At 36.6% G+C, this 26,567-nt stretch overlaps 1 protein-coding gene across 3 annotated transcripts in view; it reads right to left on the bottom strand.

Annotated features, from left to right (window-relative positions):
• LOC148951835 (RUN and FYVE domain-containing protein 2) overlaps positions 1-26,567 on the bottom strand; it is a 153,908-nt gene that overhangs the window by 97,822 nt on the left and 29,519 nt on the right. For 2 of the 3 annotated variants that reach the window (XM_089088740.1, XM_089088741.1), the window contains exons 3-4: positions 12,126-12,301; positions 9,542-9,651 (exon numbers count right to left, since the gene is read on the bottom strand). In XM_089088740.1, the coding sequence (XP_088944866.1) occupies positions 9,542-9,651; positions 12,126-12,301 (286 nt within the window). Of the gene's footprint in view, positions 1-9,541; positions 9,652-12,125; positions 12,302-22,122; positions 22,232-26,567 lie in introns of those variants that run through there. The other variant, XM_089088739.1, reaches the window with a different exon arrangement.

Genomic DNA, 26,567 nt, shown 5'->3' with positions numbered 1-26,567 from the left:
TTGTTCCAAACGCTTTTGTTCACTTCCAAGCGTGATTATTTTTTCAAGTGGCAGCTGATTCTGCTCAATGGCTGACATAATCTTCCTATACAGGTCATCACTTGTCGCGTGGCCCATAAAACTTGTACATAAATGTCTGCTCTGGATTTCGTTTCTGTATGAGGACCAATATCGAACATGTATCTGTAACTCCTTCATACCAGCGTTGTTGGTTGTCTCGTCATATCTTAGTACAAAAAATAACTGAATGTCCTTCACAAGCATTTGCTTACAGTAAGGATGCAGTGCATCGGTGATCAGATACGTGAGTTTCTTCGCAAATAGGGACATTCCGTCGGGGATCTTACCGGAGAACATCGCATAGAAGGTTGCGACAATATGGTCTGAAGAGTTAGCAGACAAGGAACTCAGTACCGTCTGAAGTTCCCATATTAACTCAGCTTTATAAGCGGCATCACGCTCACAAAACATGTTTGTACCAACTAATGGTTTATCCTCGGTTGTTTCATCAACTCGAGAGTGTCCGGTCAGGTGAAGCTGTAATGGATGTAGTTGAGCAGTAACTGCGGCTTTGTGTTCTGCAGATCGCGCATGTTGGTTTAGCTGAGCAGCCCGAGCTGTTCAACCAAGATTTTTCAAGCAGAGTTTGGAAAAGAGCGAGTACTGGCCGTTCCCAGTCTTAGACCATTTGCCGATCTTTCTATCGCTGCAATCCGTCTTAGCAAGCCATGAACTATTGAACTTGGTAGGCCCCATACCTAATTACGAAGCATCACCTGCAAAATAGCATCCTCGATTAAAAGGCCATAAAAAGAAAAAATGTGGATATGTCCGAAACTGGGCCGTATTCGCATCAGCCTTTTATAGCGTTCAGCCAGGAAACACATAAGTCACAAGAACTCACAGTCTCATTAAGCAGAGACAATACTGATCTTCGCTCATTTCGGACAGGCCCAACATGACAAAAAACAAAATATAGGCTACTAAGTCAACACAACAGCATAGCCCAGGCAAAAGCAGCTTACTAATCTGAACACAAAGCATTAGTTAAGTTCAAACAGCTCAACAGTTGTAATTAATTATCGATCTAAACCGAAAGGCAGCACAGTCTACAAGCAGAGTCAAAAGCAAAGAAAATCACATCTTGTCTTACTTAACGAGCAACAAAAATTGCAAACCATGAGCAATGTTCTTGGTGCTCATCAGCCGAAAATATAGGAATAATAAGATTTTAGCCAAAATATAGGCATTTTATAGGAGTGCATTAAAATACAGGAATTTATTGGAATTTATAGGCGAGTCCAAACCCTGTTATTGTAATTTCTGTTCGTTTTGGGTTTCATTTATTTATTGATGCTGATTTGTGGTAGTTTCACGCTTGGTAGATTAATTGATTTTATTTTTGCTCATTTTTTGTTTAATGGAGTTCTTTACATTTCTTTGAAAAACTTATTTTTTGGAAAAAGGTTTTTATATTAATCAAATAAAACGTCATAATTCCTTGTCGTGTCGACAGAGATGGTAATTCAAACGTGAGCCTAATATATCCTTTGAAAGCCATCTACCTTAGCATCGGATAGTTCTAGCTTTTCAGAGATGGATATATAGATTGACTTATCTGCACAAAAATATAATTGTCCGTGGTTACATTTTGTGCTATTTTTATCTTTCTATCTAATTGAGCTGTAATTTTTTTCTCTATCTCGGTATAATTTGGCAAATCTTAACAGGGGGGGGAAATTAAATCAAAATTGATATAAATAATAATACTTAAAGACAGACAAAATTCAAGTTACAGAAATGAAGTATTATCCTTATGAGAAAAAAAAGCACAGTTACTAACAAAAGAAATCAATAACTGCACAATGTAAACAAAAAGTTGGATAATACAATTTTTCAAGTATTTCAGTAGCTTATCTATTTCTGTCTTTTTATCTAACTGAGCTGTAGCTTTAAAGAAAATATCTCTTTCTTGATATTATTTCGCAAAAATCAACTGGGCAAAATTAAAGTAAATACAAAAAATAATATAAATAATAATAATTAAAGTTTGACAAAAACTAAGTTACAGAAGTGAAGTATTATCCTTAAGAGAAATAAAAATTATAGTAACTAACAAAAGAAACTAACAACTGTTTAATATACGGACTACCTAAGCCATCTACCATCTACCTTAAAATCTAACAGTTGTAACTTTCCAAAGATGGGTATATAGATTGACTTATCTGCACCAAACTTAATAGTCCATGATTACATTTTGTGCTTTGATATTTGATCCTGCTTATGACTTTTGTATCAATCTAAAAAACTAATATAATCTTGATAAAGCATCAAATAAAAATTAGCAATGAAAGAATAATTTTAGCGTATTTCAATACCAAAGATAGCAAAATGACAGGCATAGGCTGTGAAGTGCGCAAGGGAGCACAACTTAAAACGAAATTTCAAATGAACTTGCCTAACAGTAAAAAGGCTTGAATACTATACCCAAATTTATGGGAAAAATCGGTGTTTGAGCCAAAAACATAATTAAGGCTACTGTCTAGTTTAAAAACGTTCCCTCGTGGAAAAAAAAACAGGATTCTTAATAAGCAACAGCGAGTCTTAATCCGGATTTTACCATGGCACATTGCTTATACATATTCACGACGAGTCTAGTTTATAGAATATGATATTATACACCACAATAGTTTTAAGCTAACATGAGCATGTTGATACACACAAAAAAAGCAATGCACGGAACTACAAAAAACAACAACAGGTATTACTTCAAGGTCAACACAACAAGATATAGAGCTCAATGGTTAAAATGACCGTTAATTGACATAAAATAACAGTTAAAATGTCTAAAATCAACAGTTAAAGTGACGAATAAAATACTGCCCGAAAGGAACTACGACTTTTTTGTTCCCTGAGTTAAATTCTCTTGACGTAAAAGTCTATTGTCATTCTGTCCAGTAAGTCTTAGCATGGTTATTAATTTCTAGTTGTATAATAAGGAGAAAAATGGGACAGTAAAGTCGGACTGTAGGAATTTCAATCCAAATACTATGGTATTTGTGTCATCTTGTTTTAAAGGTTAGATGAAAGGATTAGTGATCATAAGTAATACAGGAAGTTTACAGTGATCCATAGGGAAAACTGTCGCCCCCGAGACAAGAGAGTGCTTCCCGCTGTGCAAAAGGTGGGGTAACAAACTAGCAATACTACTTGGCAGTTTTCAAATTTGTTGGCAAGTTTTGTCTGAAAATAGGATTTTTACATAGCATTTGGAATTCTGTCGTATCCTGGCACTGGCAGCTTTGGAACTTTTTACATACCTGGTGCTTCCCATCATCTTTTTTAAGAAGTTCGAGAGTGAAGAAGATCGCAATGAAAATTCTCCTTAGGTTAATGTTATTTAGTCTTAAAGTAACAGTATGTGTGACCCCCCCCCTCTTTACATGCCATGGAGCCTTTTTGGGGATCATTTATATATTTGTTGTTGTTGTTTTAATATATATTATCTTCATACGTATCTTTCTTAATAAAAAGTTTAATATATATTAAAATTAAATCTTTAACATTATGTATCAAAATGATGAGTTGAAAAGCAGTTAATTAACTCAAGTTACTATAAAGAACTTGCTGAAGGAAATGCTTCAAATAAACTCAAAAAGCAATTGGAAGGCGTCAAATATTAGTGCTCGAACCTTGAGCAGCAGGACAAAGCCTCTCATATTTTTGTCATACATAGTATATATCTCAACACATCCATATATCCCCGTGCCAATGCCCTTCCAAGCTCCACCTCCCTCCAAATTTGTTTCGTCTAGAATACTACTGAAGGACATCGGAGCTTGTTGATTATAATCTGAGGATAAATATGCAACTTATATATCCAAAATTAAATACATTGATTTAATATTTGAGGGGTCCATACTTCCGTCAACACTCCCTTCCCTTTGCTCATATTGACACAGTGCATCTCGTCTCTTTTTATTTAACATTTTCTTAGTGATTCTCAATCAATAAAAATCTTTAAGACTATTGTATAAAGGCTCTGAATCAAAAGATAATAAGTACATATTTCTCTCGCATGTTGTTTATCTTTAAATTCTATTTTAATTTAACTTCTAGATTTATTTTAAATAATGCCGGCAAACCCTTCTCTCCATCTACAGAAAAATTTCCCCCCCCCCACGCAAAGATCCTCTAGAGACAATTCAATCCCGGTGGAATTTTACCCTGGAAAATTACCTGAAACATCTCTACAAGTAAAATTGAGCCGGTAAAGAGAAAGTAAGACAAATAAAGAGAATTTCATATAGGCATTCTAGAAAATTTCCCCATTGTAAAACTTCCCCTAAAATTTCACACCCCCCTGAAACTTCCCTCCGCATGGAAAATTATCCCCGTGGAAAATCTCCCCCCAAAAAATTCACCCCTCACTCAACCGAAAAATGTATGCATAATTTTCAATAACAAATACTATATGTAAACAACGGGCAAATTTCATAACTTAAAGACCTTCTCCCAAGGGCTGTGGAGGGGGGGGGGGGTCATCTTATCTCCAAAGGCATAGTGGCCTTTCAACTATGCTGTACAAAATGGATTAGTCAGAATTTTGATCAGATGGAGAAAAGGGCGTGAGACGGGGGCTAGCTAACAATTTTTTGGTCACTTAAATAGGGCACTACAACTTTTAAGTTGTGTCCAGACACTCTAAAACCATTGGTTCGATACGATCAACCCTGGAGAAAAATGAGAAATCGCCACCAAAGAAATTAATGGAACAAGTGGAATACTGTGAAGCAGAGAAGGTCCCCCTAATTCTGTCACGTGATGCAAATGCACATCACACATTATGGGGAAGCAGCAATACAAGTGGAAGGGGACTTGAGCTTGATTACCTGGCGGGGGAAGGTCTTGTTTGGTTCAATCGGGGCTCGAACCCTACTATCATAACAAGAGGAAGAAGAGCGGTTATGGATCTTACAATAACCTCTTCACAATATGAGAAACTGGTAAAGGATTGGCATGTGAGCGATTTTCTGTCGTTCTCTGGCCATTGAATAATAAGGATTAAAATATATATTTCCCAACGATAAAGTAAACTTCTTAAGGATACTAGGAAAATAAATTGGCACACCTATAACCAAGTTTTAGCCAGAAAACTTAACAATCTGCCTCCCAACCCTAGAATAACCGAAGAGGATCTAGACCAGGAGGCAGAGAGACTCACATAAAGCATGAACAGTGCATTTAAACAAGCAACCCCTCTAACACTTGTCGAAGAGGAGGATCAAGCCAATAACTGTTGAACTCCAGAATTAAGTCAAAGAAGAAAACTGACCCGAAGACTGCTAAGAACTGCTATCCGAATGAATAATCCTGAAGACTGGGACGCTTTCTCGGAAGGTTTAAAACTCCTGAAAAAGGAGATAAGGAGAGCAAAGAGAACCTCGAGGAATTTCTGTGAAAATCTAGAGTCAGATGTTGCTAGTAATGGGCTACAAAAGACACTAAAGAAAGATCACCGGGCATACTTGGAAAGTGTGGCGAGACTAGACTCACAGTCGACCCGGAAGAAACCCTGAACCGCATGCTTGAAATACATATAAAAGACCCTGAAGAAAATAGTCCCATGCCAGCTTATTTTATAAGCCCAAATATGGGGGAGAGCTGGCGTCCCGAATTGTAAGGTCCAAAAAAGCTTTGGGTGATTTTCAACCTTATAAAGTTCCTGGAACCGATAGGATATACCCTATAATGCTCCAGAGAGGAAGGAAGAAAAAACAAACCTATTATATTGGTATTGCAAAGAGAAGCCTCGCTTTGGGATGTCCCCCGTACTTGGCTCAAGGCCAGGGGCGTTTTTAAACTTAAACCAGAAAAATAGGACTACTCAAACCCCCGGTCTTATAAGATGATTAAGATATACTCCTTTCAATTGAAAGTAAAGGAAGGATTGATTCATTGGTTTCTGATAAGTAATTTGGAGACCGTGAACACGATATCCGAAAAGGAAATGGGATTTAAGATGGGAAGCTGTACTGACGCTGCAGTTCACCAATAGGTGTGGCAGGTAGAGCAAGCCTTAGAATTTAACACCTTGGGTATATTCCTTGACATATGAAGAACATTTGATAATGCTACTTTTGAACCTATAGAAATGGCCATGGAGGAAGCAAGACTAGATATATTCAGAAATGGGATTTGCATATTCTTAGAAATCAACAGATAGTTGTTGAGCTAAAGGGAATAAAAAATTGAAGACTTTACAGAAACTATGCCCACAGGGGGGGGGGAGGGTAGTCTCCCCGTATATGCGGAACGTGATCATAACAGCCTGCTAAATTTATTAAAGCAGCAATTCGATATAACCAGGCATATGCGGACGACTTACTATCCTTACTGAGCGGAAAATTTTAAGGACATTGTTTGAATTGGGACAACACAGGCTGGACAAAATCTAAATATGATCAGAGAAACACAAACTACACTTAGCACCTGACAAGAGTGAATTAGTAGTATTCACAAAACAAATGAAATGGCAAGCTCCCTTTGCTCTAAAAACACATGATCACCCATTATCTCTGAAAAAGCAGGTGAAATACCGAGAGGTCATAATCGTTCACCAACTGATCTGGAAAGCTCACTGTCTTGAAAATGAACGGAAAGCCAAAGCTTGCTTTCCGGAAAGCAAAGGCACGGAAGGAAAGGAATGGGGCTTGACTCAAAATAAGATCATGTACTTATTTAAGACGGTAATTAGATCGATCCTGTCGTATGGAATAGTGGTTTGGGTTAATTCAACTCGAATTGCGAGCCACATAGCCTCCTTAATAAGGGTGCATAGGCTAGCATGCCTAATGATTATATCGGCATGTGATAGAACCGCTACGGCATCAATGAAGCTTTTCTTGGGACTTCTACCCATGTAAAATTTTCTCGAGGAAGAAGCAGTAAAAAGTGCTGTCAGATTACAGATAAACGGTCAATGGACTGTTGTAAAGATAATGTTGGCATCTGTACCTCTTTGCTTCAGGGCAAGGAGCTGCAGATGCCTAAAGATAATACTATCCCAACAATAAGACCGGAGAGGTAATTTCAAATTGTCATGAAGGACAGAAAGGAAGTGGAGCAGGAGACAGAACTGCTCCAAAAAAGTAACGCGATAGTATACTATACTGATGGTTCGCCGTTTATGGAAAATTGGGGACAGGAGTAGTAGTATATCAGAATACTACTGATGTGGACATGGATGCTACCAGTTATTACCTAGGTAAATTTGCTACAGTTTTCCAGACTGAAATGTTCGGAATAGAATGGGCAGTTGAAAGACCGTTGGAAATGGAAAATACAGGAAAATATATATGTATCTTAAGTGACATTCAAACATGCCTAAATGCTCTTCAGAATGTAAAGAGCCGGCAAAATAGAGAATTGGAAGGCTACGAAACCCGAAAGCACAGGCTGGCTGGCCCCCAGCCCCCCATTGCACTTCCTGGCTGAAGAGCCACGAAACGAAGATCAGCATCGCCGGTTTGGACCTTAAGGGTCTAGTACCGTCATACATACATACACGAAACCCTGAATAACTTGGCATTCAAATTTCCCTGATGTGGTCCCACGGCACTCTGGAATAGAGTAGTGAAATGACAGACGAAGTAACTAAGACTGGGACATCATTGAGAAATTATGGTCCAGAACAATTTATCATAATTCCGCAGGATTGCTTGAAGTCGGCATTGAGGAGTTAGAGCAATGAAAAAGCGGAACAAAATTGGCACAGGAAAGTGGAGTGTAAGGAAACAAAGGAATTACTCACGAAATTCAACCCCACCCTGACTAAAGATTTCCTACGACTGAAAAGGTCCGAGACGAGAATGTTTACAGAAGCCATAACAGGAATTGAAAAATTCGACAAACACCTTTCCAGAATAGGAGGGGTAAGTCCCCATTATGCCAAAAATGCGAGATGATCACTGTGGAAACGAGAAGGCATCTGATAGAAGAATGTCCAGCTAGGATTAGACACATGCTTGATATACTTTATAATGTTATTGTTAAGCTGGAGGACATAGTAAGGGAGGGAGAAATTCGACAGCAGGCAAGATATATGGTAAGGTGGGGAGGTCGAACTCATCATTGGTCCCCCCCCCAACTATAAATAGAGCATAATTTTTAGGGTATAGAGGCAATGGGCCTGGAAGGACTGAGCCTCGACCCACTGATAGTGGGTCTATCCCTCCTGATAATAACCCCCTCTGAAGTTTATAGGACCACCCCTTACATAAAAGCCTTATATGCCACCGGGACATATCTTATAACACTTGCCCCCGGGTTCTGGAGGAGGGGGGTCGACCCCAAAGTTTTTGCAATTTGATCTTTGAACTATTCTGAATAAAATGGCTATCTCAATAATTTTATCGGATACATTTGGGGAAAAAAGGTCTAGGAGGGGGACAAGTTGCCTTCCGATCACTCTTGACTCTTAAAAAGGGCACTAGAACTTCCGATTTCCAATTGAATGAGCCCGCTTCGAAGCTTATACGACCGTTCTTCCATATCAAGTGTCTCTGGGAAAAAAATAATAAAGATAAAACATTGGAGCCTTATGGCCGTTACTATAGGCAACGCTATAGTGTTGCCTCTGATCTTTGTTTCTTATTTAATGAAACTTAGCAAAATTTACAAAAATTATTTGCAAAAATTTGCCACTAGATCTTAAAATCCAAAAACGTATTTGGTACAATATGATAAAATATCGGTTCCAAAGACTTTGCAATGAGTTTGTAAATGCTTAAATTTTCTATTTTTTTAATAATAATAATAATAAATGTAAACATTATATGTAAACTTACAGTGTAGTCGTTATCTGTGCCAAAATGTCTTGTTTGGACAGCGTTTTTATTTTCACATTCAGACACAGGCATTAGCACATAAACATGATATTTGGCTACCAAGAGCAAATTCATTACAGCCTGTTCTATTACGGGCCCAATGCTTAAGCTGCCCTGGCGGTGGAAGGGATCAACGTCATCTTTCAGGATTTATGACGAAGGGAGGGGAGGGGGAATTTACCAAAATGACTTTTTTCAATGGGGAAAAATGAAAAAAAAAATAAGAAAAAGGAGTTTATCTCCGGTGGAATTGGTCTAACGGTCTCAAACAACGTTTTTTTTTCTTACCTTCCTTTTCAAGACCAATTTACGGCTCGGAGATTTTTAATTCTTCAGGGCAAATTGTCTTTTTACCTGCATTTTTACGAATAATTTACGATTCGAATGAATATTTCAGGGGAAGGGGAACAAAAGAAAAGCCCTCCCAACCCCATGGATACAGCCCTGGCTGGAACACAGACACTTTGGGGAACTACTTTTACAGGTAATTACTCACAAACATTACATTTGCTATCCTTCCAGTTATTGAAATGGAAGTCAAAAATACAATACCAATGGAAAAATGGCCTTGTTCCATTTTGATTCTTGCGAACAAATAAGCTATTTCATCAGTCTAACTGTTACTTGGTACATAACATTTCAAATACACTTGCCTAACAGTTGGAAGATCTCGAATACTAGTGGTTAAATCTTGTGCAGTCGGACAAAGTCTCTCAACTTGTTGTAATATATCCCATATTTCTCTCTTCGGTCCAAGTAGTCCCTGTTAAATAAAAGAAAATAGTAATTTTGAGTTGTTCAAACAGCAAGAAGTTAGAATAAACCATGTAAACCAGACACAAGGGAGATTTTTTTTGGGGGGGGGGGGGTGTCACTACCTTGCCGGAGCATTTGCATGCTACAGTAACTAGCGTGCTTTTATAAAAATCACAGGATATAATGCGCTTTTACCGTTTTTAAATCGCAATCTTGCTCATTAAACAATAGCTAAAAATGGCCAAATTTTTCCAAATTTTTCCAAGTTTTTCCAAATTTTATTTTTAGGCGGTGAGGGCAGGAAGAGGATTCAGGAAATTATGTCTGACTCCTTCCTCAAAATATATAAAAATTTTGTTAAATATCGAATATGAAATAAAAACAGGAAACGTTTCCCAGTGTTGGACACTCGCCTCTCCCAAATAAGATTGATCCATCCCGAAACTGAACCAAGATTTTACCCTCATTCCGCCTGATTGTTAAACATAAAATGATAATAATAAAGCCACTTCATGGGGGACATTCGTAATCTAAGTGCTAGTGCAAGCCTAATGCAAGCTTTGTAAATAAAACAAAGGAAGATTCAAAGAAATAATTGCTTCAACCCTCAGCGCAGCCAACACAATCCTCAAGGCAATACAACCAAACGCTGAAAAAAAAAGTACATGCGTAAATTATCTCTCCATCTTCTTAATTCTTAACGAAGAGGTTGTAAATTTATTATTTCCTGTCCAAAAAAGATCTGAAAATTTTCTTCAAACTAAAATCTAACCCATAATGAGCGAATGAATGAATTAATATTGAATAATGTATTAAAATAACGTATTAAAATATAAATATATTGCATAAAAATTTCATTTCCTTAGAAATTATTTTATTAAAATTTATTAAAATAAATTTTCTCGCTGCATTAAAATACAGAAAAGAGAAAATAAGCCGAAACAAAAAGGAATAAGCCGACGAGAGAGAACAAAACAAAGAGAGAAAAATCTTAAAATGAAGAACAAAACAACGGGTCTACGGCCGATAGAAGGAAAAGAAAAGACGAACTAAACGACGGACATTTTGCCTGTATACAACTAGGTGTCTTCAGCACTAAATATAGAAGAAACTAATTAACATGGTAAAGATAAAATCTAAAACAATCTATATGTTTAAAAACAAAACAAAATAAGATACAAGCCAACGATTGCATTAAAATCATTGTATTAAAATACAGAAAAGAGGGAATAAACCTAAACAAAAAGGAATAAGGTGACGAGATAGAACAAAACAAAGAGAGATAAATCTCAAAATGAAGAACAAAGCAACGGGTCTATGGCCAGTAGAAGGAAAGAAAAAGACAAACTAAACGACGGATATTTCTCCTGTATAAAACTAGGCGTCTAGAGAGCAAAAGCCTAGCATTTCCTGGAAACTTGGGTAGAAATGTGGCACTCTAGACAAGCTTCTCCAATGTTGTCCCTGAGAATGTTTATTCGATAATATCTTCAAAAGTACCCAATCTTAAACTCTTGTGTTCAATTACAACTATTATAATAGCTTGAAGTCTCTCCCCTCTGATGTAACGGATTTTCCCAAATCATCCAAAGAAAATATATATTATAACTTATTTTGGAGCAAAAAACCTTAGAAACTTGCAAAATCTATACTTTCTGAATAAAAAACTTAGGCAGGGCTAAGTTAATGCAGGTTGAACACCAATTTGGTTCTAGTAAGTATTTTTGCCTGATTTTTTTTTTTTTTTTGGGGGGGGGTACGTATCATATCACAGGGGAGAGAGGTATACGGATATTCAAGAAAGAGATTAGATACTCCCGAGTTTTCCTTGGAAACTCTTGAGGGTAATGCGCTCCAACATACGGCCTTTCACACATTTTCAAACCTACCTATTCTCTTCTAAGGAACTGACTAAATTCAGGCTGTTTTAAGGTCAATAATAGTAAAAATAATGGCCTAATCACAAACGTGAAATATTTGAAGGAGGAGCATCTTCATCTGAGAATTTAAGATAACATCGATTTTAAGTCCGGATTTGAAAAAGGAAGGCTAAAATCTAGGGTAAGCCACGTTGCCTATCAAAAAACTCGTTCATTAGTCTTAAAGAAACCTCAGAACTGGCAGCATGATAAAATATTTCGATAAATGAACTGTTTCCTAGGTTAAAGGGTTTTATTATAAAAGAAAAAAAAGGCGTCTTCCTCTGAGAATTTAAGATACCGTAGATTGCAAGTCCGGATTTGAACTAAAATCTTAAGCTACATTGCATAGTTATAGGGTAGGTCACATTGCCTATCAAAACCTCGTTCATTAGTCTTAAAAAAACCTCAGAACTAGGCCTATGATAAAATATTCGATAAATAAACTGTTTACTACGTTAAGGGGCTTTATGAAGAAAAAAAAAAAAAACAAAAAAAAAAAAAAAAAAAAAAAACTTGACAAAAAATAACAAGAAGCCTAGTACTGAATAAATGAACTTACTTTTCTAGGTCGTAAGCCATGTTTCAAAATGTGTTCAAGGACAAGAAAAAAATGGCGGAGGGGAGCATGCTCCTCGTCTAAGGTTTTTCCGGAAGGGAATGCATCCAAAAGCTGCCTAACGACGAGTCGAAATACGTGAACTAAATTGGTTCGTTCAACTTGGACTGGATCGGGTTCTGAAAAATGATGAAAATATTAATCAAAGCAATTTAACAGTTGTCAAAACGTTTGGGAGGGTTCACCACCACCCTCTCCATGATTTGTCTGAAAAACCCTTGAAAAAAAATTGAAAAAAATATTTACTAAAATCTTTGCAATCCCTAGTTTAGTTCCTACCCAATTAAACCCGCTGTAATTTTCAAAAGTCCTTAGGAAACTACAGACCCCAAATAATACTATTTAAAGGTTTTCTTTGCAGGCAGTATGCACTTATATACCTTAAAAGAGAGAGAAACAATAGAATATTAAAAAGGCCCTACTCGAAATGTAATATCAAATCTACATTATACCAACCTATAACATCTTGGATCTCGTATGTAAATTTTTCCATAGCTGGAATAGTTATACAAGGTCTTTGACATTTCCAATGATGACAATTTCGTTTTTATTCCCATCAGTACAATTTTGGAACAGCTTGAAAAATTTTAATAACTTTAGCAGTTTTAGTACTCAGCTCTGAATATTTTTAGGCCTTAAGCTATCCAATGCAACATTTAGCGTTTGTAAAGTATATAGACACAGCAAGAAAATATTTGAATCTGTGAAAAAATTGTAGCCAAAAGCGAAAAGAAATTAAAATCCATGTTCTTAAAAGGAGACACAGCGCAGCATTGCAGAAATGTATACAAGGCACATCAAAAATCTTTTTTTTTTCTTTTTTTTTAAATGAGGCTAATAGATAGAAGCGCAGCTGCTTACAACAAAAAGTTTCTAAATTCAATATACTTGAAATCAAACACAAAGAATGTAAATCAAACTAACAGGGTATTTCACGGGATATTCCAGGAGACGGAGTCTCCCAGAAGGGACAACGTAGAACATCTCTAATGAATCTAGTGCCTGATCTGAAAGCTCACTTCTGATTTAAAAGAAGTAGAAAGGGCCAAATTTGGTTTTAGGTTTCATAGCAAACCATATGAAAACAAAAGTTAGCGTAATAATTTATCGCCTATCTAATCAAAAAGTAAGGATCCGCTTCTTATCATCCACACAAACGAGTAACCGGTCAAGTGCGTCATTTCATGAGAACCTTGGAGGGGGAAAATCATATGCAGTACCCTGAAATCGCACTTTTCACTACCTTCCTAGTTAAAAAGTTTCGTACAATTCCCCGAGACCCAAGGGCAGGACTTTGCGCCCAATTCTCCCTCAAATAGTGCCCCTGCACCAACTTCAGCCTGCTAAAAGAAAATGGCATGCAAAAGCGCATAGCAGTGCACCTCCATCACTGTGCTGAATACCGTAAATCAACGGTTTGATTGCTGGCAACGGTGGATAATATGCTGATAGTTGTTCAACGGGAATTTCCGGTAGCTCTTTTAAACACAACCAATCTCCCTCAATTGAAACACGAAAATTGCACAAGTAAATTGTATCCTGAACACCAATCATTTTCCTTGACTAGAGTATGACTGTTCTCTGAGGAAATCGATGGAACAATGTGTAAACCAAAGAGGGTGATGGGCGCATGTACGGGGCAATGGAAACCATTTTCGTTTTTAATTATTCACAGAAAGTCAAAGGGATGTTTCTATCAAATAGAAAGGTCATGCAAGAACAGTAGCTTTTTCAAGAAAGCGGAGAGTAAAAAAGTGGGTATTTTTCACTAGCATATTTGCATAAAAAGGGGGAGGGGAAGACATGTTCCCGGAAAATGTTCAAAGACTGCCCTGGAACTATTTGTAGAAGGCAAATCCCAATAAATAAACATGTAGGCGTTAGAACCTTCAAATTGTATTTTTTCCTAAGTATTAGATGCTCTATGAGATCCCCTCCCTCCTTCGCTCTTGCCAAAAGTTTCCACCAGGCGCATCTTTGCAAGAACGACCAGTAAGAGCCGAAGAATAAACAAGAACAGTATAATTTGACAGGTACTTTCAGAATAATGCACTAAATTTTTACGAGGGAGCATACAAGAAGAAAGAAAAAACAAGAAATAATCCACAAACAAAGGAATCACAAGCTAAAAGATTTCCATGTTTATATATTTCATGTCACAATGTGCAATATACTCAGTATTTAGCTTTAAATGCTGTTCAACCCGCAAGGAACAGAACAATAGGCTATAACATTTTGATGTGTAATACTTCTAGGCTACAAAGTAAAATTTGGGTAGCTCTAGCTTTAGAGGAAGCAACCCACCCGAAAAATATAATTATGGCTTTGGAGAAGGCATTTACACAGCACAAAGAGAAAATGCAGGCACCGCCCCTTTTATGTCTAATCATTCTACGTTACAATCTGAAATCTGAGGAATTATAACTTAACAGAAAAAATCCAGCCCGTGTAAAAAAAGTTTTTTATATAGATTGTAGTACAAGATGGACAAACTACACCTTGTCCAAATCGAAATCCCCCCAAAAATGATAGTTTGGATAGCTGGATGCTGCAAAACCAGTGAGACAACAAGCCATTATCACTACCGAATGTGATAATAATTTGGAAATATAAGCATATTATATTTTTTGAACTTCCAATTACTTGGGAACCCTATCGTGAATAGCAGGTACACTAGTACACTACATTTCCAGCCCCTGACGGTCAAAAGTGCGTAGTCTCTGTCTCCAACCCCCTTTGGTCCACAATGCGTACGCTTCATTTTCAAGCCCTCTTCGGTAAACAGTTAGCAAAATACATCTTCTACCAGCTTTGATCAATAGCCACAGGCTCCGTCTCCAGCTCCCTTGATCAACAGTACACACACCTCAGTTTCCAATTTACTTTCAATATGCAAAGGATACGTTCTGCCTCTGAACGTCTTTGATAAAGAGTGCATACATCCTGTCTCCGATACCCTTTAGTCAAAAGCCGTATTCCCGAGCTCCTTATGTTAACAATGTGTAAGCTCAATCTTGGGCTCCCTTTGGTTAGTATTATGACCATACAGAACTGAGAGGAATGCAGCAATGTTTGACCTGTAGGTTTGGACGACCCCCTTCAAAAACTCCTTCCTTGCATTTAGGCATAGAAAGATACGTAGCTCTTGTGGCTCAGGGTGATTCGGAGATAATCAAGATTTCAAGATTGATCTCAAATATTATATGTTGATCATTAGCACCAAAAGATGTCTGTGCCAAATAAAAAAATAAACAAGCACATGCTTTATTTTACAAATAAGGCTTTGCTTCCACAGAATTAATCAAACAGTTTGTGGCACCGAACTGTAAGTAAGGAGTTACACGGCTCAATAGCAACCGAAGCTCTAAAAAACGGAATTTCTGAACCAACAGATATATAGAGAAAATGGACTTATTATGTTAATTCCAAAAAGTCTATGTAACCCTAATTACGTTTAGCTTTACCCATCAAAGGCTACAAGGCCCCATCAAAGGCCCCTTTTCAAAAAAAGGGGAAAACACCCTCTAAAAGCCAAGGAGTCTTAGTGAAAAAAGGAGAAACACCCTACCCCTTGAATATAGGGAAAGAGCTTATAAAAACGGAAATTAGAAGTTATAATGCCCTTTTTAAGTGACCAAAGAGATTAAAGGGCAACTAGTCCCCCTCAAACGCCCTTTTCTTGCCAAAATCGTTCGATCAATCGATCATCGTTCGTTCATTCGTTCGATCATCGTTCGCTCCGGAATGGCCCCGTCCTTTGACCAGCCGATAAGGGGGATTTTTAAAGAAATAAGAAATTCATCTTTTAATATTTTACTATAATGAATGTACAGAGCTTTTTACGGGAGTTTTCAAACCCCCTTGCATTTCACTCAATTTCAGAGGACTTTTAAGATGGGAAGATTTTATGTTTATTTTCAGGTTTTTTTTTGTATTCGTTATTATATTTTCAAGAGTGTTATGTTTTAGCATGGTATATACGAACATTTTGCTAGATATCCCAAGCTTTACCGGGCGCTTCGGGGAGAGCACTCCGGGAGGACCCCACCCATTCGACCAGCCAATAAGGGGGGCTTTTTAAAGAAATAAGAAATTAATTTTTAATGTTTTACTATAATGAATTTACAGGGCATTTCATGTGGGATTTGAACCCCCTTTCCTTTCACTCAATTTCAGAAGGTTTTTAAGACGGGAGCATTTATGTTTATTTTCAGCTTTTTTCTATTCCTTATTATTTTTTTCAAGAGCTTTATTATTTCTGATGGGATACACGGGGTATTCGGAGGGGTAAAAAAAACTTATAGTTCCCCATGGGTATACGAAACATATACACGGTATTTCCTATGGAGAGCCACTTTCTTTCTGTATTTTAAGAGGTTTTTTTTTGGGGGGGGGAGTCTCTATACTCTCCCTTGAATCCTTCTAGGTTTTTTTTTTGGGGGGGGGGGGGGTATACAGTTCAATTTCATTAAAACATCGTACACTCCTTTAACGCTTCTAACCTTAGTTTCAACTTTGCTTACACTCCTACACCGAGCCATGTCTGTCAAAAGCCTTTGTAATTTTAACGTCCAATAACGTTTTTCTTTTACAGCTCTTTAACCTTATTTTCTACATTTTCGTACACATTTTTTTTCACTCCCAACATTACTTTTCGACTTTATGCATGTCCTTCTAGGATTTGGGGGGGGGGGGCGACATACACTCCGACTTTTTTAAACATATATTTTGGTTATATTTTAGCATATATCAAGTTTTAACGATTTCCTTCTAACGACGCCCTTCTATGGTTGGGGGGGGACATACACTTCGACTTCTTTAAACATACATTTTGGTTATATTTTAGCATATATCAAGTTTTAACAATTTCCTTTCCATTCCTTCTGAGTTTTGGGGGCCAATATACAGTTTAATTTCTTCAACACCTACTTTTTAATTATATTTTAGCGTATATCAAAAGGAATAAAAATAATTTATTTTCCAACACGCAAGCATTTCAAGATATACTTCGAAACCAAACAGTACTTGGAAACAAGGCACTTTCATTTCCATTTATGAAAGTATTCGATAGCCACACTCTTCAGCATAGTTGAAAGACCCAATAACTATGCCTTTGGAGATAAATGACCGTCCCCCCAGCACCTGGAGAAAGGTCTGTAAGTCATGAAATTTAGCCATTGTTTACGAGAATTTGTTTTTTGGAAATATGCATACATTTCGGGTAGTGGGAAAGTAAATTTTCAGCTGGGGGTATCTTACACGGGAAGAAATGTTCATGGGGAAGATATTTTTTGGAATGTGAAATTTTCAGGGGAAATTTTACACTGGCGGATTTGCCAGAATTCATATATGAAATCCTTTTTATTTGTTTTATTTTCTCTTTGCCGACTAGACTTTACATCTGGATATGTTAATGATAATTGTCCGGGGTAAATTTTTACCGGGATGGAGTTGTCTAGAGGATCTTACCGTGGAAGGGCATCCAACTTTCCTGTCATTAAAAAACGATCAGAAATTGGAAAAAAGATGTCTTAACTGAAAGTAAGGAGCAACATTAAAACTCAAAACGAACAGAAATTATTACGTATACAAGGGGTATTACCCCCTCCTCAGTACCTCACTTTTACGCTTAAGTTCAACCTTTTGTCCTAATTCTTCAAGAATGATTCCTGAAACACAAGGATCGGTTAATTAGAGCAATAAGAAGTTTTTATAAGACTAGTAAAAAGCTTTGACGTGAAGAGTGAGGTATAGAGGAAGGGGTACTCCTCTTCATATAAGTAATAATTTCTGTTCGTTTTAAGTTTTAATGTTGCTGCTTACTTTCAGTTGAGAAACCTTTTCTTTTATTTAATTTTGTTAGAGTTATCTGAGTTATTCATCAAACAGTTCGCGGTACCGAACTGTAAGTAAGGAGCGAATCGGCCCAATAGTAACCGAAGCTCTAAACTTCCCCCATGTGACATAAGATTCAGCACATATGACAACCCTATTGCAGAGGTATCAATCCCCTCAAACGCGGAGTTTTGCATATTTTGTCAGAAGAAAGATTCCGGATGCGTGTTTGTTTTTTCGTTTCTGTTTTTTTTTTCTTCTTCTTCTTCTTTTTTCCAGTGGTGATCCTATCGAACCAATGGTCCTAGCGGATTGGAAAAGGGTGAATTTGAATGGAAATTATAAGTTCTAATGCCCTTTTTAAATTACCAAAAATATTGCAAGGCAACTAATCCCCCTCCCATGACCCTTTTTCCACAATGACCTCCGACAAAATTTTGAGATGATCATTTGGTTTAGCATAGTTGAAAGGTCTAACAACTGTACCTCTGGGGATGTTATGACCCCCCACAGCCCCTGGGAAAAGGGATGTAAGTTATGCAATTTGCCAATTGTTTACAACCAGCATTTGTTATTAAGAAATATAAGGAAATTTTCCAAAAGGAATTTTCTGCGAGGGGGAGATTTCAGGGGGAATTTTCCAGGAGGAATTCACAACAGGGGGAAATGACTGTAAGTTATTGAATTCGTCCAATGTTTAAATATTGTATTTGTTATTGGGAAATATACGGAAACTTTTCGAGGGGGAACTTTCATGGAGGGGGATTTTCCGGAGAAAATTTTCCATGGAGGAGGAGGGAGGGAGAACTCTTGGCATGATTTGAAAACGATCAGAAATTAAGTAAAAAATTAAAATGAAAGTTAGGAGAATTTTCAAAGGGGAATCATTCGGGGTAAATCTTTAGCAAGGAGGGAACGGTCCGGGAAGAATTTACTGGGGGGATTTTCTGTGGATTTTTTTTTCCCGGAGAGAGTAAGTGGATTTCCCGTTATGATGATCAGAAATTAAATTTAAAAAACTAAGTTTCTTAAACGGAAAGCAAGGAGCATCATTAAAACATGAGACGAACAGAAATCTCACTCAATCTTTTCAAATTCAAATTAATTTATTTAGCATAAAAAAAATACAAACAAATATACAGCGGCCATCTACAAAACCAGATTGCTTGTTTACAACGGATACAAATCCATTATTACGAAGCTCTACGTCTGCATAAAAACTATCTTTTTGTAGGGGAAAATCCGCATTTGAATTAAATAACACAAATAACATCTCCTACTCTAAAAGGATTACACTCTAGAAATCGCAAGTGAGAAATATCACACATCATCCTTAAAACATCCACTCAAAAAAAAAAAAAAAAAAAAAAAAATATGCATCTAACTAAATCAACTATGACAGAAAAAATAAGCATCGGCGAAGATATAGAGCCGACTCCGTGCACTTTGGCTGGGTAATTTTGCGAAAATGCGACCTTTATCTGTCCAAACAATTTTCATACCAAACATTAATCAAATTCAAAATTCTAATCATTCAGATTATAACCCAAAAGGTAACGCTTCTATCTACTCTTGAGCTGGCTTACATTATCAACTTGTCTAATAGCATCTGGGAGGGAATTCCACACCCCTGGTCCCGCAAAACGAGGTAGAAACGCAGCACGTTGAGTATTCCAGAGCTCAGATGCAAGGTCATTTGCATATATAGTCTCATAACAGGGATAAGATGAATTAACTTTAAAAATTTCCCAAAATACCTCCGGTGAACACTTATTCAAACATTGATAAATAAGAATTGCTAACTAGTAATCCCGTAACTGATAAATATTTAAAATTTTCAAACTTGTAAAGCAATTCAACGTGCTATTTTCAAACTGAATATAATTACCTAAAATACGAACTATTTTATTCTGCAAAATTTGGACCTTTCTAAAACTTGAAATAAAACTACTAGTCCATAGCATGCAACCATAAGATAAATAACGGCTAACAATAGAATGATAAAGTAAAAGTAAAACAATTGACGGTAGTTGATTTTTCAGTCTTCTTATCACACCCAACCCTCTTGAAATCTTAACTGCCACAAGATCACAATGTGAATCCCAACTTAAATTAAAATCAAGACTAAAGCCCAAATATTTAACACTATTTACATGCTTTAAAAATTCACCGTTAAAAACAATTTTATTATCTAAAACACTTGGAACTCCATTTCTACAAAATGTCACGAAATTTGTTTTTGAAATGTTCACTACCAAATAACTAGAATTTGTAAAACTTATCAATTCAGCGAGGGCCTTATTTGTCTTCTCAATTAACTGGTTCAGACAAGTAGCTGTAATCGTAAACACCGTGTCAGCAGCAAACGACGTTATAGGTGCATCTGATATATAAAAACGCATGGTATCAACGCAAATTAAATAAAGAAGTGGGCCAAGCACGGAACCCTGAGGCACACCAGAATTAACGATAAAAGTTTTTGAAATATAATTTTTAATAGAGACTCGAATAATACGCTGGTTAAGATAAGACTCAAACCATTTCAGAATAACCCCTTGGATCCCTAAACGGCTTAGCCTATTTAATAAAATTGAATGAACCACCGTGTCAAAAGCCTTTCTAAAGTCAATAAATACTGAAAGTACTAGTACGCTTTTTTCTAGAGCACCATTAATGAAATCTATTAGGTGATGGACTACATGTATTGCAGAGTGTTTTTTCCTGAATCCAAACAGGGTATCACTAAGAAAACCGGTAAGATGGTTATAAAGTCGTCGATGCACCACTTTTTCATACAGCTTAGCAAATAGGGGCAATATTGAAATCGGCCTCCAATTAAACGGATCAGTTTTTGAACTCCCTTTGTGAAGGGGAATAACTTTAGCCTCTTTCAGACGAGTAGGAAATTCACCTTTCTTCAAAGAAAGGTTAATCAAATAGACAATACAAGGCAACAAATATACCGTAACATGCTTGAACGCTTTCAGATTAATTCCCTCATTCCCTGGAGAACTTGATTTTACCAATCCTATTATCTGTTTCAATTCTTCAACGTTCGTTTCATCTGCAGACATTTCCAATCCAACTCCCCTTTCGTCACTAAACGTCTCATTAATTTCATTATTATCATCGTATGGATTCTCACTTATTGATTCACCAATCTTAGAAAAATATTCACCAAACAAATTAGCCACCTCTTCATTTCCATCAACAACTTTACCATCAAAGATCAGAATAGAAGGAATCTCGGTCTCTTTCTTCTTATTTACGATTTCATTTATAATATTCCAAGTCGTGTTCGTATTGCCTTTGTTTTGCTTAAATTTCACTCCATAATATTCGCGGATGCATGACCGCCATAGCCGATTTACTTTATTACAGATTTGTTTAAATTAAGTTAGATCTTGACTATGGTTACTATTTAAGTAACTCAAATACAATGTATTTCTCCTTCTAATTAAGTCGAGTAGCTCCATAGTTACCCAAGGTTTCCGGGTTTCCTTTTTCCTCACCTTTATGCTCTTTACTGGGCAAGTTCTCTCAAATATTGGCTGCAATATGTCCATGAACTTATCGAATGCCGCAGAAGCACTTTCAGATTCTTCATAAACTGGTTTCCATGACACGATACTTAGTTCCTCTCTAAACTTCTGTAGGTTCTCTTTTTTTAGTTGCCTTCTTTTAACCTTTGTCCTGTTCTGCTTTATCGCATATTGATATGAAGTCACTGCTACTATAGGAAAGTGATCGGAAACCTCATTTACTATAACGTCAGCATAACATCTATGTAATACCCGGGATCGCACGAAAATATTGTCAATAAGTGTAGCTGACTGTCCTGTAACACGAGTCAGAATCCCAACTAATGGATAAAAATTATAACTGGAGAAAAGGTTTAAAAAATCCAAATTATCATTATATAAACTTAAAAGATCAAAATTAAAACCCCCCATGCCAATTCACTCCATATTACTCAATTCTACAGCATCTATACCAAAACCCTTTTCAAATTCCTGCCAAACTGTGCTCGGTTGTTGATAAACCTCTGTAATTAATATATCCTCTCCACCCGCTTCCAGCTCATGAGTAAGAGATTCCACCTTACCTTCTATCCAAACTGATAGGTCTTCCCTTATTTTAGCAACAAAATGATCCTTAACCAAAAATACCAAACCTCCACGTCCCATTCTCTCTCTATTCCTTACAATAAGCCTGTATCCTGGAAAAATATATAACGACAGAACATGCTCAGAAGTTAAAAAAGTTTCACAAAGGCCAATTACATAAAATTTACTATTCACAATATCAATTAACTGGAGAATTTCATAATACGTTGAAGTTACATGGCAACTCCAATGACACAGGCAAAACGATCTTGCATTCACCTCTAATCCTGAAGAAATCACATCCACATAACAACTATCCCTTTGCGGGAAAAAATCAGCATTTATACTTTCTGGAAGTAAATCATCAGAAAGAACATCTCCCACTCTAAAAGGATTACTCTCTAGAAAACGCAAGTGAGAAATATCACCCATTATCCTTACAAAATCCACAAAAAAAAAAAAAAAAAAAAAAAAAGCAAAAAAAGAAAAGAAAGAAGAAAAGCAACAAAAACAGAGGTAAAAAAAAGGACACTTCTAACTAAATCAACTATGAAAAATTCAGTAAGTATCAGCTAGGCTATAGAGCCGACGCGGTGCGCTCTGGCTGGATAATTTCCCGAAAATGCGACCTTTGTCTGTCCAAACATTTTTCACACCGAACTTGTCCCGTGTACTATTTAATATTGCCTTTCTACGTTTTGTAAGAAATTCACAAACATAAATTCCGGATCCAGCTAATTTTGATTTAGTTTTAAACACTTTGTACGAAAGTTCTTTTGATACCAACTTCACTAAAACTGGGGCCACAGGATCTGGATTTCAGCGGGCTAAATTTCGAGAATCTTCCGCAGAGTTGAGTCTGAAACGCTGAATCGACACAAAATGCTCCCTAGTAATAGTCGAAACTCCCATAGTTGACTTAACAAGGTTTAGGACAGTCATATCAAGATCTGAGCCAGGTGTCTGTCTTATTCCTGAGAATATCAGACAGTCTTGCATAGCTTCCTGTTCAAAATCATCAAGCTTGTTTTCCATTGTAAAAATACGATTTTCTAGTGCTTCAATTTGACTCTTTAGTCCTTTAATTAAGTTTTCAATGCGCTCAAACCTCGGATTAAGATCTAGCACTATAGCATCATAAATTTATGCAGTGATAATTTGACTATTTATTTGTAAGCATCAGAAGATCCAGTTCCAATGTTTTGCGCTATTTTTTCTGCAACACGTTTTTCTATATCTGCCACTAGCTTAGTCTTAGTTATCGTAACTTCTTCCTGGGTCGCAGCTAACTGTTGAAAAAGTCCAGAAATAGACGAACTAGAAGAATTTTCAGACGCCCCTGTTCTTGCAAACTCTTCGTATATATTGGGGAAAGTCGCTACTTCTGTGAATGCTTGTCCCACCTTTTTAGTTTTCGATCTCTTTGCTTCATTAATATTCTCTGCATAAGAAACTAAGCAATCTTCACTAACTGTCTGCTTATCATGAGTACCGTAGCAGAATACTAGATAACTCGGTCCATTTCTAGTGGAATTTCTTCCAAGTATTCTAACTGGCCAAAGGGGGTAGTTAATTAACTTTGCTAAGGCAAGATTTCCGATAGTAAACATCTCTTGTTTAGTTAATCAGTCTATCAAGAAGCACATCGGTAAAAAAAAAAAGAAATATACCGGTCTTAATTGTGAACTTTTATAATTGCTGAAGGTCACTGTAAAAATTAAGTTCTTGCTAGTGAAATAATAAGTCCAAAAACAGGTGTTTACACTCTGAAGACTGGCAATGGAAATTTAATGTCCCGAGGGAATTTGAAATAGCCAGCAAAACGATAATCCGCTTATGAAAATAAATCCAAAATGAAAGTCCACAGGGAAATTTCACACCTTGAGCAGGATTATATCCGAAAAATTTTTGGTGTTAACACCACGAAGTCTGAATAAATACTGAGTTTTGATTTTTTTTTTTTTTTTTTTTTTTTTCCAATCCTTTAAGAATGACTCCTGAAACACAAAGGCCGTCTAATTGGAATAAGAAGCTTATTTAAATCACAAAAAAAAACATTAGTATAACGAGTGAGGATTGAAGAAGTGTCAGCCCCCATCATATACGGAATAATTTCGTTCGTTTTACGTTTTAATGTTGTTGCTTACTTTCAATTGAAAAAACTTATTTTTTATATATTTGATTATAAATCTAAGCCTAACAGTCAAAAATAAACCTTCAAAACAAGTTAAGAACATTTATCACAAAGGGTTGAGATATTACTCCTTGGTGAAATTTAGGTCACATAAAGATTTTCAATAAGAATGATTGGAGGCTCCAAAACAGGGCCTTTGGGCCTAAACCCCTTCCAACAGCTCAGTGTCTAACACTCCACTCGAACAAAAACATGGTGTACGTCCTCAGACTAAAAAAAAAAACTTAGGGGTTATTTAGCGAACACGTAGAGATTGTAAATGTTATCTATCAAAAATAATTTGATTTAGCTTTCTTCGGACGCGTGAATGCTAAAGCAATTTCTTCTCAGCTTCACTGAATGGAGCGTCGCAAGAGCAACACTTGGAATCAATTTTTTCACCATCAATTAAACGCGACAAGTTTCAACCACAGGGGTCTTTTAAAATAGTGTACTTCTATGATAAACGCCCTACCTAAACCCTAATGTGGTTCATTCAAAGACGCATGACAGAACCGGTTTTTTCGTTAATTTCTTTCAGCTTAGCGTGAGGCAAGACAAAGAGAAGTGATAGAATAGATGAAAAATATAGAACTTGGGCTATATATTTACATATTAGGGGGAGGGGAGTAAAGTATTTGGACAGTGTGAAGTTAGAAAACAATTCTTACTGCATAACATGCAGAATAATCGTACCTAGCACATCAGGCATATGGACCCGCTGTACTTTACCCCCACCCTCTAATGTGCAAATATTTAACCCAAATTTGTTTCTAAAGTATTATACTTTTATATTACTTTGGTATATTTCATTACGATTGAGCGTCAGAGAAACATATTAAAAGAACATTAGGTAGGGCGTACACCATACAAGTACCCAAATAGTATGTTCCAAGAAGAATCTTTCCTTTAAGCGGCGTTCACATGCGTGTCTAGCTAGAATCCCATGTCTAGACATGTGTCTTGCCAAACATCAATGTTTAGACAACTAACGTCCACAGGTAAAACTTGGTGCTTGGCTAGACAAGTTACAGCTAAGCACCCAGTTCTAGACTCTAGAACTCAAAGTTTAGGATTTTTAATTGCAGCCAATCAGAATGTGTCAAGTTCCACTATTTTCATCAACTATGTTTACATTTTTAACCTGAAATTTAATTTTTGTATTTTCATTAATTTTTTTATTTTATTTTAGGCAGATATGCAACACCATACATAATAGTGAAGCACACTAAGACAATTGTTTGGCTTGTTTCATCCATTATCTTGTAACAGTAAAAATAGGGATTACAATTTGGAAAGCTTTGCCCGCAAAAGCTCTCTTAATTGGCTAAAAGTGACAACTGTAACCTATTTAAGACTAAATTTGTATTTTTAGCTAAGCACTGAATTCTTCTTGAGAACGGTAATTTCCTAGACGTTCATTTCCGGCCAGACACGTGTCTAGACATGAGATTCTAGCTAGACACGCATGTGAACGCCGCTTTATAAAAAAGTAAAGATACATTCCATAAAGATGGTCGAAAAATACGCTGCTACTGCTTAAAATAAACTTTATTCTCTTCTTCTTGACACCAAACAATGCATACAATCCAAAGCTGTATCACTTTGCCTAAACGTGTAAAACATAACCAAACATAACATATCTAAAAAAATGCAGCATGGGAAAGCTAAAGCAAAAATATTATGGTTCAAAACACAGCACCTGTTGGTTGTTTCTGACGTACTGATGGTTAAAGCCATTTGTTTTAGCATATCGCGGAGTGATTAACAAATAAACAATATACTAATAATAGCGGAAGTATCTTTATAGCATATACGAAAGTATGAGGTGACGAGGAATTAATCTCTGCAGGTTTTACCAAAAGTGAGGGTCTTAGCCAGAACAATGAATGTGAGATTACATTTTAGAGAGCTATGTGAATACTTGGCTGGGGCCAAAAACAGTAGTTTTCGCTAGTCCTTCTAGCTTTTGGTTTTTCGAGCCATGTTTCTGTTTTCGTTTGGTACTCCGTTTAAGAAGGCAAGCAAGTAGGCAGCAGTTTCAAATTGAACTTGGAATAAAAATCTGAAAAAGCTTAAGATGTGCAACGATTCCATGATCCCATCGCTTCCACAAATATTGACTTCGAATATTAAACAGGAAGATTTAAAGGATCCGAAAAAGGTGCGAAAGTGATGTTATCCACTTTTACGAGCCACTTTACAAATCAGCTAGATCTGTGATTTCATTTTCTTTATTTGGGACTTGTATTTGGGTAGAGTAATGGTATC

Source organism: Artemia sp. Qi Xiang Cuo, chromosome 5 (assembly GCF_049724085.1).
Source record: "Artemia sp. Qi Xiang Cuo chromosome 5, ASM4972408v1, whole genome shotgun sequence".
Taxonomy (NCBI): Eukaryota; Metazoa; Arthropoda; class Branchiopoda; order Anostraca; family Artemiidae; genus Artemia; species Artemia sp. Qi Xiang Cuo.
Note: the sequence above shows the minus strand (reverse complement) of the source record. Positions and strands in the feature narration are given on the sequence as shown.